The sequence below is a fragment of the Dendrobates tinctorius genome, unplaced genomic scaffold (genome assembly GCF_039654945.1).
Source record: "Dendrobates tinctorius isolate UK_male_01 unplaced genomic scaffold, ASM3965494v1 ptg000069l, whole genome shotgun sequence".
NCBI lineage: Eukaryota > Metazoa > Chordata > Amphibia > Anura > Dendrobatidae > Dendrobates > Dendrobates tinctorius.
This window is the reverse complement of record NW_027361737.1, coordinates 21,391,520-21,410,045: the sequence shown is the minus strand read 5'-3', so window position 1 is coordinate 21,410,045 and position 18,526 is coordinate 21,391,520. Positions and strand designations below refer to the sequence as shown.

Below are 18,526 nucleotides of genomic sequence, written 5' to 3'. Positions count from 1 at the left end.
GAACACGAGGGACTGCTATTTTCAGGAGGATCGTAACTCCTTTATAAATTGCATCTGGCCTGTCAATGGAACATGTATCCATGGGGGATTTGTCATCCAAATTAATGTATTTGGATGCAATTTAGAGATCCAGGGTTTTTTTGTCAGTTCACTTTTTGCAGACCTTTTAATCGGACTATATATCATAAATGAGTTCACTATTAATTCTTTAAAACATTGGGTATTGATACTCCCCAAACCATCATTGTAATTTATTACATTTCATTCTCACCTTTGACAACACCTGTCAATTCAAATTTTTTTTAGAAAAAGTCACGTTATGGTTTAAGATTACGCAAAGGAGGTTTTTTTTTAATGATTCAAAGTAACAGTAACATAGCAGAAGGGTCATTTTATTTGCGCAATGTGTTTCAAAATGAGTTAATTTATGCAAGAGTCTGAGGGTGTGTGCACACGCTGCGGATTCTGCTGCGGTTCCGCAGCGGATTTGGCCGCTGCGGATCCGCAGCAGTTTTAGCTGCGGTGTACAGTAGCATAATATCCTATGGATATTAAAAACCGCAGTGCAGACGGTGCAGATTTTTCCGCGCGGTTTTCCTGCGGTTTCTAAACCGCAGAAAGAATTGACATGTCATTTCTTTCTGCGGATTCCGCTGCGGTTTGCCATCTCCTCCATTGTGGAGATGAAAAACCGCAGGGCAAAACCGCAGGCTAATCCGCAGGTCTTTTGACCTGCAGATTTACCTGCGGATTTTACAAAATCCGCGCTGCCAAATCCGCACCCCAATCCGCAGCGTGTGCACATACCCTGAATTACTCAATTACTGAACAGAAAAGACAGGAAAGTTATGAGAGTACAAGTCAGTACAGTATAAATGTTTTTAACCCTAAATATTTTAAGACTACTTCCCTTCAATGAAAGCTGTAGTTTTTCTTAAAGCGGTTGTCTACTACTCAGACAATACCTTCTCAATCCTCATGCTGCACGCTTATAAAATAACATTTGCCTCCGGTGCCTGCACTTACAGTGATATAAGCACTGGTTCTCCCATACATCGTGAGCTTTGCAGCTAATCTTCACTGGTTGCACTCTTTCCGCCTTCAGGGGGCTGCTGCTCACTGATTTGTTAAGGATTTATGTGATATTTACAAACGTAGAAGGAGTGAAGTGGCTGCTGAGTGGCTACAGGGATATTGTTATGTGACGCAATCCCTGGGAGAAACTCGGTACCGACATTGCTGAAAGGGCATCAGCTCAGCTCTGGAAGTGAGTATAAGTGTTATTATTTTACAAGGGGAAAACATGAGGTTTGAGAAAGGGTTGTAAGAGTAGTGGACAGCCCCTTTAAATGTGATCTATGGCCTCCTAAAAAAAACTCCATGAAGTAAAAAGAGATCAAAATATAACTGTCAGGTCTCAAGCCCAGCAGCTTTTGTGCACCAAGCGGCAGCTCTTCCGTCTGAGCTATTCAGCTCCCTGGTTAGTTTCTTGCTAATCCAGATACTAGTACCGGTGTTTCTGATTGGCTCCATCCTGCGTTCCTGATTGGCTCCGCCCTGATTGAACACCCTACTTAAACCTGGCATTGCACTTCCTTCCTTGCGAGATTATTGAGCTCTCAGCATCTACAGTAGTCAAGTGTCCTTTCACCTGCTGCTTCATTCCAAGATCATACTGCTGCTACCGTGTACCGACTCCTGGCTATTCTTGGCTACGTAACCTGCTGATCCTTTAACTATATTGCTGTTACGTGTACTGACCCCTGACTATTCCTGACTACGCTACCTGCCGATGCTGCCCCTAGTGGTTGTAATACCACTACTCCAACCCAGATCAGTCCATAACAATAACACAATTCTCAAAGGAAAACTACAAAAAATCCTAATTTACTGATAATTGCCCCTTAAAAAAGAGAGGCTGAGACTTCCTGTTTTTGAGCTAGTAGGTACAACTTAGTGGGGAAAACTGGGAGCCTGCAGCATGGAAATATAGGTGGAGATCTGTGCTGTTATCTTATGCTGTATGCAGTTATGGAAGAAGATATGTAAGATGGATTCCTGTGTCTTACAGAGGAGCAGGAGATAGATAAAAATGGCAACTAAGGTCATTCACAGCTTCATCTCCTAAGTGTTGTGGCTGTGGCTCTTTGTACAGCTGTAGTGAAAGACTCTGCTTTATAGGGATCCAATTCCTCCTTTATAGATTAGCCATTTACAAACAGCTGTATCCTCCTTTTGTAGATTAACCCTTTAGAACTAGCATTTTCTTCATTCTCTATCTAGGCTACTTAATACACATGATGCAAATTTCTGATTCATTTGAACTTTAGGGTGGTAAATTATTCCATCATGTCTATGATTGTCTTTTGGCGACTTTATGAAATTAGTAGGAGACTTGATTGTCTCATTTAAATCTAGGGTCCAGCAAACAAAAGCAACATAACATGCCAAATCCATCCAGATCGGAGTACAAAGCTCCACTTTGTCATTCATATGCTGCATAGAATGAGCCGCCCCTCCACCCTCAGAGCTGGTATGTGCCAGAAAAGGCATCGCAAAAGTTTTTGTGCTCACTTTAGTAAAATTAAATTAAAACTTGCATCCCTGTAATACTAAGGGAAAATGTCTAATTTTCTAATTACATATATTTTGGAAAAGTCTTAGAGTTTTGTCTGTCACTTTTTATGATTTTCCCATAATCAATGGTTCTTCTTTAAGTGAACCCAATGTCAGTTTTCAGACGTGCCTGATTCAGATGCGTCTTATTCAGGCTTCTCTGACGTGAACATGCCCAATCATCAAGACTGGCTAAAATCTTTTAGGCTATGTGCACACGGTGATGATTCTGCTGCGGATCCGCAGCGGATTTTGCCCTGCAGATTCGCAGCAGAACTGCATATGATGTACAGTAGCATTAAAGGCTATTTAAAACAAAATCCGCAGTGTACATTCTGCGTTTTTTTCCGCACAGATTTGGTGCTGAATGAAAAATGCAGCATGTCACTTCTTTTGTGCGGTTTTGCTGCAGTTTTCCACCTGCTCCATTCTAGAAATCCGCAGGTGGAAAACCGCACAAAACATACAGTAAAACCGCACAAAAAATGCACTAAATCCGCAGGAAAAATGCAGGTCATTTAACCTGCGGATTTAGTAAATCCTGTGCGGAAAATTCCAAAGCAGAATACGCACCGTGTGCACATAGCCTTAGCCAGCAGATGGGTAAAATAGACAAGTACATCAGAAACTGTAACAGACGTACCGTAAGTAAAACCATTTGGGCTTGGAGCCTTTCCACAGGGTACATCTTTCAAAGGGCTCCAGAATTTCATCCGTAGAGACTGACATGTTTACTGAATCTAAAGGCCTCTATACACTAACTACTAATGTCGTCCAAATCTGCCAATAAAAGCGGGCTTAGCTGACAGCCTAATGTGAATGGTGTATATCAAGTCTCTCCCCAACAGATGATGTCGGGGGAGACGAGGATCCAGCACGGTCAATTTTGGACTGCCAATCCTGTTGTTCTGGGTGAGCTAAGCCATATCCAGAGTAGTCTGGCAGGGGCTCTCTCATAGAAAATACAGACGTGATCAGCCGAGCGGATGATCTTCTGTATGGAGGAGTTAGGAGAGATAGCTACAGGCCAAACAATTGGTCAAACCATCATTCAGCTGACAGCTATCTACTATGTATGAGGCTCTTAACACTTCTTATGATCGTTTAGGGAGATTGTAGTCATAGAGATAATCTTGTGGGGATGTTAGAAGAAGACATTACACAAAACGGAATATCTAATTAATTAACATAAATTGGTAGATATTTCAGGGAAGGAGCCAGAGGCATATCCCATATTTGAAGCCTTTCCATGGATTTAGAAAATGGAGTAGGATAGAGTTAGAGAAGGGTTTATCCTCCTTTATTTTTATTGTTGCTATTTGCCGAGAAAACTAGAGGAAATCTACATATCGCAAAACGGAATATATCTGAACTGCCATAATGGGTCTATTGCAAGAAGATCACCTCCAACCATTTTTAGTCTATTTCTGATAACAATATGTATGACGATAATTATAATACAACATTTTGTGTACTTGGCTGCATACGATACCTGCTGAAAGCGGCATGTGTTATCCACAACGGGCCACTAACCATACACCTTCCACACATTAATAATAGGAATGCAGTGAACATATCCACTTTTCTCATCATTTAAGAGGATTAAAAGAGTCCCCAAACGGATCATCGATCTAAGCTTTTAAATTGGGAATCCTTCTGAATATTTGTTGAGGCAGCTGGGAGGATTCAACCTGAGACGTAAATTCATTTACTAGTAGAGTCAGCTGCTGTTCATGCGGACCACTTTATGGTGATATTACTTTGTCATGTAAATCTGTTACTTATTTGGCAGTTTAAAGGGGATTTATTATTAATGTAATGTAACAATGATGATAGGAATTATATTGTCATTTTTATTCATGAACCTGTTGTTGAAATGTGACGCTGTGCGGATTCTCCAGGATCCCATTGGCTTTTAGCAAGGTTGTGTGCCAAAACCTACAGGCCAGTGGGGCTACTTGTGCATCTATTGGATATATAAATGATCTTCCAATGGTTCGGGAATCACTGGAGGACCAAGAGGTCAAACCCCCAGCAGTCAATATGATTATCCCCTATCAAGTAAATAAGGGAAAACTTGCTGTCTTGGATTAACCCTTTAACTATTGGTTTAGGACAGAACTTTTTACACTGCCCTTCTCCCATATTTCATACTGAGTTCATGAGTCAAATAAAAACTACATTTCAAGAGTGGTTTTTGCACTTTGGGTTGGACCTTTGTCCAATGTTGAGGCGGTGGCATGATTGTGTTGTGGCTGGCAGTGACCCAAAGAATAAAGATTGAAAAGCTTTAAATGAACTATCAATTGGTCTCCCTTCCTTTTGTGCTTTATATAAAGGCCTGTACTGACAAAATATGTCAAAAAAAATCTTTGAGACATAGATTTAAAAATATCACTATTAGTGGATTTATCAGCCTGCCCATAATCTTCCCTAAGCTTCATGTGATGTGATCCTTCAAGAGTTTGTACATTCTCTAGCTAGAGTGTGAGTAGTACAAAAATAGATGTCCTTTATTCCTGCTGTGATGTTGGGTTCACTTAAAGTAGTTCTATCAGTAATGGGAAATAAATATAAAAAAGTGATAGTAGATGAAATTAAAAGCTTTTTCTCAAATACACAGTATCTCCTTAAGAAATCAGGCAATTTCTCTCAGACGTATATGGTACAGGTTTTACTTTAATTTTAAAGTACATATTATATATTTGTATCTTTCTGTTTTCAAAAAAATCAATCCTTATCTAATGTAATTCATTTCTCTCTTTTGCTATGATCTCATTCAGAGGAGGGACACTATGGTTAGTGTCGTCTCTATCTGTAGTTTGTTTATATCCAATAAAGTTCTCCAATGGAAACTTTTGTTCCATCTATTCTAGGATATGTAAGTGACCATCAGTTCATATGTTATATTCAAACCTGTGGAAGGTGCAAGTTCCGGATCAGAACTCGTTGTTTTTATATTATGGCAGTAAAACACCCATTTTTATTTCTCTGCCCATTTGTCCTACCCTCGGAAGCATCCGACAAATATCTACACACCTACAACTTTTTCCGTCTGTCTCGTCTCTGGGAGATACCAATAACTTTACATCTAATACTTGACTTGCTTCATTTAAGTTCCCCTTGGCTATCCATTTTCGCCCCTCATATTGCTTTAGTTTATTGAGAAAATAACTGCTACGTAACACTAAAATGTATTAGCAAATTTCCTTAGACATTAATCTTATCCTGAGTCATAAAAAAGGTTAAATATTAGACTGAAAGATGTATTCACCGTGTGCGTCAGTAGCTATGACATTACCATCTGATACACACTGGTCAGAGTACCAGGGGTGTTTCCATTTACTTAAAGGCACACATTGAAACGTGTAAATTAGAGCAAGTTAGAGAAAAAACTACACAAATTACATTAAATCATATAAAGTGCCTTGTGAAAGTTTTCGGCCCCCTGGAACGTTTCAACCTTTTCCCACATATCATGCTTTAAACATAAAGATACCAAATGTAAATTTTTGGTGAATAATCAACAACAAGTGGGACACAATTGTGAAGTTGAATGAAATTTATTGGTTATTTTGAATTTTTGCGGAAATTCAAAATCTGAAAAGTGGGGCATGCAATATTATTCGGCCCCTTTAACTTAATACTTTGTTGCGCCACCTTTTGCTGCGATTACAACTGCAAGTCACTTGGGGTATGTCTCTATCAGTTTTGTACATCAAGAGACTGAAATTCTTGCCCATTCTTCCTTGGCAAACAGCTCGAGCTCAGTGACGTTTGATGGAGATTGTTTGTGAACAGCAGTTTTCAGCTCTTTCCACAGATTCTCGATTAGATTCACGTCTGGACTTTGACTTGGCCATTCTAACACCTGGATACGTTTATTTGTTAACCATTCTGTTTTAGATTTTGCTTTATGTTTGGGATCATTGTCTTGTTGGAAGACAAATCTCCATCCTAGTCTCAGGTCTTTTGCAGACTCCAACAGGTTTTCTTCAAGAATGGTCCTGTATTTGGCTCCATCCATCTTCCCATCAATTTGAACCATCTTCCCTGTCCCTGTTGAAGAAAAGCAGGCCCAAACCATGATGCTGCCACCACCATGTTTGACAGTGGGGATGATGTGTTCAGGGTGATGAGCTTTGTTGCCTTTACGCCAAAAATATCGTTTGGCATTGTTGCCAAAAAGTTCGATTTTGGTTTCATCTGACCAGAGCACCTTCTTCCACATGTTTGGTGTGACTCCCAGGTGGCTTGTTGCAAACTTTAAACCACACTTTTTATGGATATCTTTGAGAAATAGCTTTCTTCTTGCCACTCTTCCATAAAGGCCAGATTTGTGCAGTGTACAACTGATTGTTGTCCTATGGACAGACTGTCCCACCTCAGCTGTAGATCTCTGCAGTTCATCCAGAGTGATCATGGGCCTCTTGGCTGCATCTCTGATCAGTCTTCTCCTTGTTTGAGGTGAAAGTTTAGAGCGACGGCCAGGTCTTGGTAGATTTGCAGTGGTATGATACGCCTTCCATTTCAATATGATCGCTTGCACAGTGTTCCTTGGGATGTTTAAAGTTTTGGAAATAATTTTGTGTCCAAATCCGGCTTTAAACTTCTCCACAACAGTATCACAGACCTGCCTGTTGTGTTCCTTGGTCTTCATGATGCTCTCTGTGCTTCAAACAGAACCCTGAGACTATCACAGAGCAGGTGCATTTATACGGAGACTTGATTACCCACAGGTGGATTATATTTTTCATCTTTAGTCATTTAGGACAACATTGGATCATTCAGAGATCCACAATGAACATCTGGGGTGAGTTTACTGCACTGAAAGTAAAGGGGCCGAATAATATTGCACGCCCCACTTTTCAGTTTTTGACTTTCCACAAAAATTTAAAATAACCAATAAATTTTGTTCAACTTCACAATTGTGTTCCACTTGTTGATTCTTCACCAAAAATTTACATTTGGTATCTTTATGTCTGAAGCATGATATTGTGGGAAAAGGTTGAAAAGTTCCAGGGGGCCAAATACTTTCGCAAGGCACTGTATACTGCATCAGCTTTCAGTGTGTATAAATGTTTTTTTCAACTACTTGATAAATGACACTTTCAAGCATGAAATGTCAGATTTTATACTTCCATGGTTCAATAACTTAATATATTGATGCCATGTCTCTCTGTGTACGCATTAGAGTCCTACTCGAGTCTGCCCCCAGATAGCGTACGTTGGCTCATATATCTCCAAGTATAAACACTATAGAGAAAAAGGTCCTCCAAGGATATTGTGTAAAATATTCAAAATGTATTAAATAACACAAAAAATAAAAAGAAACAGCAAACCATACAGAAAATGGAAAATAGCAAACATATGGACTGTAAAATAACTGCTACAATAATGTAGCACACGAGGAAATATATGGAAAAATTATTTGCATACAAAATAATTATTAAAGTGCTGGTGTAGCAAGCAGAAATAGATAATATTAATATTAATGATATAATCTCACATATCAGAGCCTAATAGCATGTTAAAAGAAGGCTGCAGCCACTTTAAGCACAATGAAATAGATGAAACCCAGACATTGCTGGTTTCCCCATAGCTGATCTCCTCAGAAGGAAAAAAAAATCCCTCCTAAAAAATATATGATGTTGGTATAGAGAAGATCAAGTAAGGGAAATGTACCTCATGGCTAGAGAATTGAAGCAATAACATATTTACCAGAATGAAAAAATCAGCCAGGGTCCCCATACCCATATTCTGGTAAATATCTTATTGCTTCACTTCTCTAGCCATGAGGTACATTTCCCTTACTTGATCTTCTCTATACCAACATCATTTATTTTTTAGAAGGGATTTTACTATAGTTACAAGTCTAATACAATACTTGTTGTGCATAAAAAGTTACATTATACAAAATGCTGCGTGAGGGCTGTAATCTATAGCACAATTGTTTCTTTGGGCAACAAAATTGGAAAACAGTTTATCAGTCACCAAGGAAAAGCTCCGTATCGGATGATCCAAAAGGTGATGCACGGAATGAACGTCTTGGCCAGAGTCCCCGGCATGAGAACAAAAAACAAAGGGAGAGATTTCAACATCAAGAAAAAATTAAAGATAGAAAAATTTGTGAATCTATTATATACAGAAATGTGTTTGGTATATACTTTTTCTGATATGTGATTTTAAGCCACAGATTCTTTGGACCATACTGATACTTTGGACTGGTCCAAAAAAATGTTGTGTGCCTAGCATTACATACAGACTGACAAAATATAAATAATTCTATTTTGTCTGTGCTCCACCCTTCACCATTTTGCTTACCAGTATATATTTTTATAGGGGGAACATGTCTGGTTGGAAATCCCATCTGACAGTCGAATACCCATTGGTGCTGTGGTTAAGGATACACATAATGGACAGACCTTGCTTGAGGATGATGATGGCAAGGTAAGTGTAACTTATGTACTGTATGTAACCTATATAAATTTTAAAAAAAAGCTTTAACGGTGGAGAATTTAGGGCATGCATTGTATATGAAGTGCTTTAACCCCTTATTGACCAAACGAATTTTGACCTTAATGACCAGAACAATTTTTTTAAATCTGACCAGTGTCACTTTTTATGAGATAATAACTCTGGAACACTTCAACGGATCCCACTGATTCTGCGATTGTTTTCTTGTGACATATTGTTGATAATACTTGTAACATTTGTTTGATATGACTTGCGTTTTTGTGTGAAAATATCAGAAATTTGGCAAAAATTTAGCAATTTTCAAACTTTTAATTCTTACGCCCTTAAATCAGATAGTTATGTCACACAAAGTAGTTAATAAATAACATTTCCCACATGTTTGCTTTGCATCTGCATCATTTTTTAAGCATCTTTTTTTGTTAGGAAGTTATAAGGGTTAAAAATTAATCAGCAATGTCTCATTTTTCCAAGAAAATTTACAAAACCATTTTTTTTAGGAACCACATCACATTTGAAGTGACTTTGGTGGGTTTTTATGACAAAAAATACCCAAAAGTGACACCATTCTAAAAATTGCACCCCTCAAAGTGCTCAAAACCGCATTCAAGAAGTTTATTAACCCTTCAGGTGCTTCACAGGAACTAAAGCAATGTGGAAGGAAAAAATGAACATTAACTTTTTTCACAAAAAAAAATTACTTTAGCTCCAAATTTGTTATTTTCACAAGGGAAACAGGAGAAAATTGACTCTAATATTTGTTGTGCAATTTCTCCTGAGTATGCCGATACCTCATATGTGGAGGAGTTCCACTGTTTGGGCGCACTGCAGGTCTCAGGAAAGGGAGTAATAATGTTTGACTTTCTGAACACAAAAATGGCTGGAATCGAGAGTAGATGCCATGTCATATTTGAAGAGCCCCTGCTGTGCCTAAACACACAAATGACCCCATTTTGGATACTAGACCCCCTTAAGGAATATACCTAGATGTGTGGTGGGCACCTTGAATCCTCAGGCGCTTCACAGAAGTTTATAACATAGAGATGTGAAAATAAAAAAAATCACATTTTCCCCACAAAAATGTACTTTTAGCCCCATTTTTTTTATTTTCACAAGGGTAACAGAAGAAAATGGATCCCAAAATTTGTTGTGCAATTTCTCCTGAGTATGCCGATACCCCGCTTGTGGAGGAAAACTACTGTTTGGGCACACAGCAGGGTTTGGAAAGGAAGGAATTACTTTTGGAATGCAGACTTTGATGGAATTGCCTGCGGGCGTCATGTCGCTTTCTTGAGAGCCCCTAATGTGCCTAAACAGTGAAAAAAAAGAACACAAGTTACCCCATTTTGGAAACTACACCCCTCAAGGATTTTATCCAGAGTATAATGAGCATTTTGAACCCACAGGTGCGACACGGAATTTAATAAAATTATATCAACATACTGAAAAAGTTAATTTTTGTCACAAAAATATTGTTCATAGTAGATAACGGACCTCATAATTTGTTGTGCAATTTTTTCCCAAATACTTGGGCACATGGCAGGGCTAGGAAAGGAAAGACTGCTATTGCCTGGGATGGATTGTGAATGCCATGTTGCATTTGAAGAGACCCTGAAATGGGAAAACAGCAGAAACCCCCCCCCACAAGTGACTAGACCCCTCAAGGAATTCATCTAGGGGAGTAGTGAGTATTTTGAACCCATAGGTGCCTCACAGAATTTTATAACATTGATATGTGGAAATGTGACATTTTAGTGGTAAAAATGTAATTTTTGTATTTGCTACAAATTTGTCAGGTACAAAAAGGTTAATAGGTGAAATTAAAGCGACAATGCTTACCAGAGTGGTAGACCTGTTGCGGTCTCCTAACAATAAGCAGTGGATTGAGGTGGAGGAAGCCCTAGCGCCTTATCCCCTGAGATCCATCCTTTTGGCATATCCTTGTAAAAACATAAACAAAAATTTACCTAATATACACACCAAAGCTACCTTAAAATTATGGAAGGGATTGGTGAAAACTCTAGTTCCCCCTTTGTCCCCCTTACTCAAGTTGGCAGATATAATGCCACACGCATCTTATTCCCGAGACAATGATCTAATCAAACCCGGTTCCCTGGCAAATGTAGCGGTTGATGAACTCTTAACGGACGGGGCACTCCCCTCCTTTCAGGAACTGAAGAAGCAATCAGGGCTTTCCAACTTGACCTTTATACAATTCGGCACTATAAGAGACTCCTTGGCACAGTATCTTTTAGGAGCAGACGTTACCCGCCCACTGACTGCATTTGAGACTCTCTGTGCAACAAAGGATAAACCCAAAAAGATAATGTCGTCTATTTACCAGGTTTTAAATATAACTGACTGTTGCCTCAAAAGAGCCTATATAACACATTGGGAAAAGGATTTGGGATACAAGTTTACCCCAAAGCAAATATCACACATTTATAATTCTTCTCATGGCCCATCACAATGCGTTAGAGCACAAGAGAATTCCTTTAAAATAGTCGCCAGATGGTATATTACACCACAGCAGAACACTTATTGGCAGACAGGGTCTTCTACTAGATGCTGGAGATGCTGTGACTCGGAGGGAACATACTTACATATGTGGTGGTCCTGTCCACCCCTGCTGCAGTTCTGGCGACTAGTAGAGGATTATATCGGGGAAATTGTGGGCAAAAAGCTTACATTGACACCGGAGATAGTGCTCTTAAATTTTCTGTCACCAACTGGACATAAGAATACTGCTCTGTTGACTCAACACATTCTTTCAGCAGCGAAACTTTTGATACCTATGAACTGGAAGACAACTACCACTCCATCTATATCCCAATTGCAAGAGAAGGTAGATATGCTATATCAAGTAGCCAAATTGGCTGCCTTGGTGAATGGCTCACTTTCAGCTTTTGAAAGAGTATGGCACCCATGGACCCGATTCAGATCCATTAGTAGAAGTTGATAAGGCTATAGTGGCCTCCTTGCTCGGCTTTATCAGAGTGGACGAAACCCTTGTTGCCTAGTGTTCCCCTCTCCCCCCCCCTCCCCTTACTTCCCCTACATTCCACCCCTATCTCCCAACTTCTCCCTCTAATTACTTGACCTCCTGTCCCTTTACTCCTTATACTGTTTTTTTTTTTCTCTTTTCTTCTTTTTTGTTCTTCTTCATCTTTGTTTGAAATCATGGCATATGTGATGTAGCAGGGGCGTGTGGATGGGAAGAACCCAGATTTGAACCCAGATAATCTTGCTACTGGAAGTTCCTTTAAGGCTGTTGTTGTCCTTAAACCTCTATATATCAATAGTTTTTGCCATGAATTGATATTTCAAACCATCTGTTTAACGCCCGAAAAGCGGAATTTGTAGGTTATATAATAATTTTGTAAGCTACTTTGTTGATTGCTTTCTTTCGGATGTAACTTGCAGATTTCAATAAATAAAACATTAAAACAATAGGTGAAATTAGATCTACAATTTATTGTGCAATTTCTCCCGAACACGGTGCTGCCCCATATGTTGTCAGAAATTACTGTTAGGTCACACGTCAGGGCTGAGATGGAAGCAGCACTATTTGGCTTTTGGAGCACAGATTTTGCTAGAATAGTTTATAGGTGACAATTGTGGAGCCCCTATGGTGCCAGAACAGCAGAAGAACCCCAAGAGTGACCCCATTGTTAAAACTGCAGCTCGCAATGAATTCATCTATGGCTGCAGTGACTATTTTGTAACATCCATTCCAGACTTTTTTTTCTGGAGAATTGCAAATCTGCCAGTCTAGTACCCATACATTGTGTCCCCATAGAGTGTAGAGCCCCCATATACTGTGCTCTCTCCCCGCTACAATAGTGCCAAACATGTGGCTGCTTACTGTGGTTTAGGCACAGTGGGGCTCAGAAGGACGGGGCATTGGATTTGTGAGTGCAGAATTCACTGGCATATATTTATGGGAGTGGGAGCCATATTACTTTTCCAGAGTCTGTTCTATTAGTAACTTGGAAACCCCCTATAGTTCCAGTGACAGATGACGACCTGAGTGGGGGTTGGTTTTGTGTGGGATAGGTTTTAATTGGTAACATGTAGAGGTACATTATATTTTTCCATCACTTCCAGAATAAGGCTGGATCACATTCTTGTGTTCTACGCTGAGCACTTACCTCAGGATTTCTGTGTAAATCCCACAAAAATGGTATCTCAACGGAACCATTCCCCATGAGGCAGATGGAGACACTTTGTATTATGTTTGGCGTCTGCTCCGGTGGTATCCATCTTTTTAGGCGTGCACAGATCTGTGGTTGCCCACACTTGTGCACTAAAAAGATGCCTAAAATGAAGGGACACCGCCGGAACAGAGACCAGTACATAGTCACCCTACCGGCCTCATAAGTGAGTGGTTCCGTCCGGAGTTTTGTCTGAATCGCAGTTTTGGGGAATTTACATGGAAACCCGACGCAATTGCTCAGCAGAGAGTGCAGGATATTTGTGAGCCGAGCCTTTTTCTGATTTTTGGGAGGTATAATGAACAGACAGGAGTAGAGGAATAGCTCTTATTTTTGTTTTTGCACGGTTCACTGTGCAGTATAAGTGATGAGGCGAATTTATTCTTCGAGTCGGTCTGATTACCAGATTTATATTGTCTGGTTTTTTAGATTTTGCTCCTATCACACAGTAAAAATACTTTTCTATAAAAAGTAGTTTTTTGTCACCATATTTTGAGAGCTGTAACTATTTTATTTTTTTGGCGAGCGGAGCTATATGAGGGCTTATTTTTTGCAGGACGAGTTGTAGATTTTTTTGTTACCTTTTTGGGGAACATAATTTTTTTTATCTCTTTTTATTCAGATTTTTCAGACACAGAATGAACAAAACCAGCAATTCAGTAAGGCCGGGGTCACACTGGCGAGGAATACGGCCGAGTGAGAGGCGCTAAAAGCACGCATTAGACACGGACAAATGATTCTCTACGGGGTCCCTTGCACCAGGCGTATATTTCTCATCCGTATTCTACGCTCCGTGCCAATCGCAGCATGCTGCGATTGTCAGCGTACTACGCCCGTAGTACGCCAATGCAAGTCTATGGGTGCGCAAAAAATACGCATTACACACGGACCACACATGTGACTTGCGAGAAATACGCACCCGGTGTCTTTTAGCATAGCCGGCAATTCAGTGCGCTATACAGTAAACTCACACTGACAGTTTTAATAAAGAAACCAAAGAATAGATATAAACACATAGAATACATATATATATATATATATATATATATATATATATATATATATATGCATTCTATGAGTCTATATCTATTCTTTGGTTTCTGTTAGAAACCCTGTCATAGGGCTCCATTATTTGTCCATTTTGCAAGCCTGTGAGAAAATCTCGCCATACGGATTACATACGGATGCTTACATGCGCAAAATACGCGACCACACATTGATTACGGATGACATACGGAGCACTGTTTAGGGGCCATTCATCCGTATTACGCATGTAAAATACTAACCGTATTTTGCGTCGGTTAGTGTGACCCCGGCCTTATTGTTTTAATTTTTTTTTTTTTGCACCATTCACCATGCAGTTAAAGTGATAAGACCAATTTGTTCGTCGGGTCGGTACGATTACAACGATACCAGTTTTATATTTTTTTTTATGCTTGCTCTTTTTGCAGCCTAAAAACAATATTTTACAAAAATGAATTTGTTTTTGCTTCATCATATTATGAAAGCTGTAGCTATTTTTTTTTTTTTTGCCGAATGAGCCATATTTGGGCTCTTTTTTTTTTTTTTTTTTTACATATGACTTTACGGATGCTTCGCTCACAGCAGCTCATTCATCAGTGGTTCTCAGCCTGTACGGCCACATCTTGGCACCGTCCTGGTTAAAACCAAGTAATCACCAGACATGGATTACAGCATGGGACAGGTGAGTAATATTGTTGTTTTTTATTTTTATTCTATTAAAGGAGACGAGGGATTCAATAGATTGGGGGTTAGGTGAGTATGACTGTATTTGTTGTTTTTAAATAAAAAAAAGGAAAAATGTGTTTTGTTTTTATTTCAAATAAAATACTTTATTCTGACTGTGTGTTTATTTACCATATACAGTTGTGCGCAAAAGTTTACATACCCCAGCAGTATTTTTTGGCCTTTTTTTCCAGAGACTATGAATGATAACACCAAAACTTTTTCTCCGCTCATGGTTAGTGGCTGGGTGATGCCATTTATAATCAAACTACTGTCTTTTCTCTTTTTAAATCATAATGACAACCCAAAACATCCAAATGACCCTGATCAAAAGTTTACAAACCCTGGTTATTTTGGCCTAATAACATGGACAGAAGTTGACACAAATGGCTTTGACTGGCTACTAAAGGTAACATCCTCACCTGTTTGCTTGTAAACAGTGTGTGTGCATAAAAGCTGAGTGAGTTTCTGGGATCCAGACAGACTCTGGCATCTTTCATCCAGCCACTGATGTTTATGGAATGTAAGTCATGGGGAAAGCAAAAGAATTGTCAACGGATCTACGGGAAAAGGTAGTTGAACTGTATAAACCAGGAAAGGGATGCAGAAATATATACAAGGAATTGATAATGCCAGTCAGCAGCGTTCAAACTGTGATTAACAAATGGAAAATCAGGGGCTCTGTAAAAACAAAACCACGGTCAGGTAGACCAACAAAAATTTCATCCACAGCAGCCAGAAAATTGTTCGGAATGCAAATAAAAACCCACAAATAACATCAGCTGAAATACTGGACTCTCTGAAAACTGTGTCAAGATGCACAATAAGGAGGTACTTGATGAAAAATGGCTGCATGGTCGATTCAAAAGTTATTACTGCTCAAATGCCACAAAGTATTTCACCTACAATATGCAAAGCAGCACAGAGACATGCCTCAAAATGTCTGGAACAGGGTAATTTGGACTGATGATACAAAAATTGAACTTTTTGGCAACCACCATAAATGTTACATTGGAGAGAGGTCAACAAGGCCTATGATCAAAGGAACACCATTCCTACTGTAAAGCACAGAGGTGGATTGCTGATGTTTTGGGATGTGTGAGCTACAAAGGCACAGGAAACTTGGTCAAAGTTGAAGGAAACATGAATGCAGCACATTATCAGCAAATACTGGAGGCAAATTTGCAATCATCTGCCCGGAAGCTGTGCATGGGACGTACTTGGACGTTCCAACATGACAACGATCCAAAACACAAGGCCAAATCAACCTGTCATTGGCTACAGCAGAACAAAATGAAGGTTCTGGATTGGCCATCTCCATTTCCTGACCTCAATATCATTGATCCACTCTGGGGAGATCTCAAGCGCGCAGTTCATGCTAGACAGCCCAGGAATTTACAGGAAATGGAGGCTTTTTGCCAAGAAGAGTGGGAAGCTTTACCATCTGAGAAAATAAAGAACCTCATCCACAACTACTACAAAAGACTTCAAGCTGTCATTGATGTTAGAGGGGGTAATACACTGTATTAAGAAATGGGGTATGTAAACTTTTGGTCAGGGTTATTTGGATGTTTTGGGTTGTCATGATTTAAAAAGAGAAAACACAGTAATTTGACAACAAATGGCTTCACTCAACCACTAACCATGAGTGGAGATAAAGTTTTGGTGTTATCATTCATATTCACTGAAAACAAGCCAAGAAAGCAAAAATTCTGCTGGGGAATGTAAACTTTTGAGCACAACTGTAACGCTAGGATTTGTAATAAATAGGTGTCTATAGATTACTCTCCATTACAAATCCTTGGGCTTGATGTCGCTAGACAATACAAAGGTGACACTAACATATATGAATCTCACTTGCCACTACTACAAGGCAAGTAGGAAGAGTTGGGCAAAGCACCAGAATTGGTGCATCTATAGATACTTGTACATCTTTTCTGGGTGGCTGCAGGCTGCTATTTTTAGATGGGAGGAGCCAATATCAATGGCCCCTTACCAGCCTGAGAATACCAGCTCCCAGCTGTCAACTTTAACTTGGCTGGTTGTCAAAAATGGAGGGAACCCCACACCATTTTTTATTTTTTTTTAATTTAAATAATTAAAAAAATAGCCTGGGAATCCCTCTATTCTTGACAACCAGTCTTGCTAATTCTGACAGCTGAGGGTTGCAGACCCCAGCTGTCAGTTTTGCCTGGCTGTTTATGAAAAACACAGGAGAACCCACGCCATTTTTTTTTAAATTATTCATTTAGAAAGCAGACACTGGTTGATGAATACTCCCATCAGCAGCATCTGCTCTTGCTGTTATTAGCAGCAGGAGTAGGCTGATGGGAGTAGTAGTCCCATCAGCTGACTCCAGTGACTGGAATTAAACTTTTTACCTAAGATCACAGCTGCGGGCTCCAGTTGTCAATTGACGGTTTGGGAACCGTGGCTGTCTGATCGGTGGTAATGATTTTACTGCCGATCAGAAGCAGTGTTAGCTTTGCTGTTATGCACATGACAGCGTGACAAGCACCCGGTGTTCGGGGGCCAAACCAGAACAGTAACACAGACTTCCTGGTGAAGTCCATGTTTGGGGTCCGTGCCCGAAGAGTAGGTGTCCGGTATAGACGCCGAACTTTACTGTTTGGGTTCACCCATCTTAACATCAGATCAGATTTTATCCAATTCTCAGAAGTCCCTATAAATCAACGTATTACTTAATGTTTGCAGCTGAGATTCTGCTTTGCTTTTACAGGAGCACTGGATATCTGCACGGAACATGAGCAGCATACACTCTATGCATCCTAGCTCGGCCCAGGGCGTGGAAGACATGATCAGACTGGGAGACCTTAATGAGGCTGGAATTGTTCACAATTTGCATATCCGATATAAACAGAATAACATTTATGTAAGATATGGACATTTTATTTCTTTGACAGTTAAAATTGTGATGAAAATCATTTTGCTTTCCCTGATAGCAATACTCCTTCAGAGGCTGCATGTCTAGAGTTCTGATTGCCTATATTTGTTACAGACATACACTGGAGCTATTTTAGTCGCTGTGAATCCTTATGAAGAGTTGCCACTTTACCACACGGAACAGATCAAGTCGTACAGAAATAGACGCATTGGAGAACTTCCTCCACATATTTTTGCCCTGGCGGATGCCTGTTACTTCAACATGCAAAGAAACAAAACTGACCAGTGCTGTGTTATTAGGTATTGTCAATTATACTACAAAATATAATCCAAGACTAGAGTTGGTGCAAATTCATTTACAGAAGCCACAACAGTAATCTGTTTCTGGCCACAACAGTAATCTGTGGCTGCGGAGAACAGCCTCCTACTTCCTTGCATCCGTGGCTACTCTGTTGATTAGTTGGAGTGGTGCAACATCACGTCTGCATCATGCCGCAGCAATTACGTCGCACCAGGCCGGATCATCAAAAAAGATCTGCGGATGCTGAGATATAGGAGGCTGTTCTCAGGAC

At 39.7% G+C, this 18,526-nt stretch overlaps 1 protein-coding gene across 1 annotated transcript in view; it reads left to right on the top strand.

Annotated features, from left to right (window-relative positions):
* MYO7B (myosin VIIB) overlaps positions 1 to 18,526 on the top strand; it is a 271,725-nt gene that overhangs the window by 57,380 nt on the left and 195,819 nt on the right. Inside the window, exons 3-5 of the mRNA XM_073581166.1 lie at positions 8,959 to 9,066; positions 17,791 to 17,943; positions 18,070 to 18,254. Of these exons, the coding sequence (XP_073437267.1) occupies positions 8,959 to 9,066; positions 17,791 to 17,943; positions 18,070 to 18,254 (446 nt within the window). The remainder of the gene's footprint in view (positions 1 to 8,958; positions 9,067 to 17,790; positions 17,944 to 18,069; positions 18,255 to 18,526) is intronic.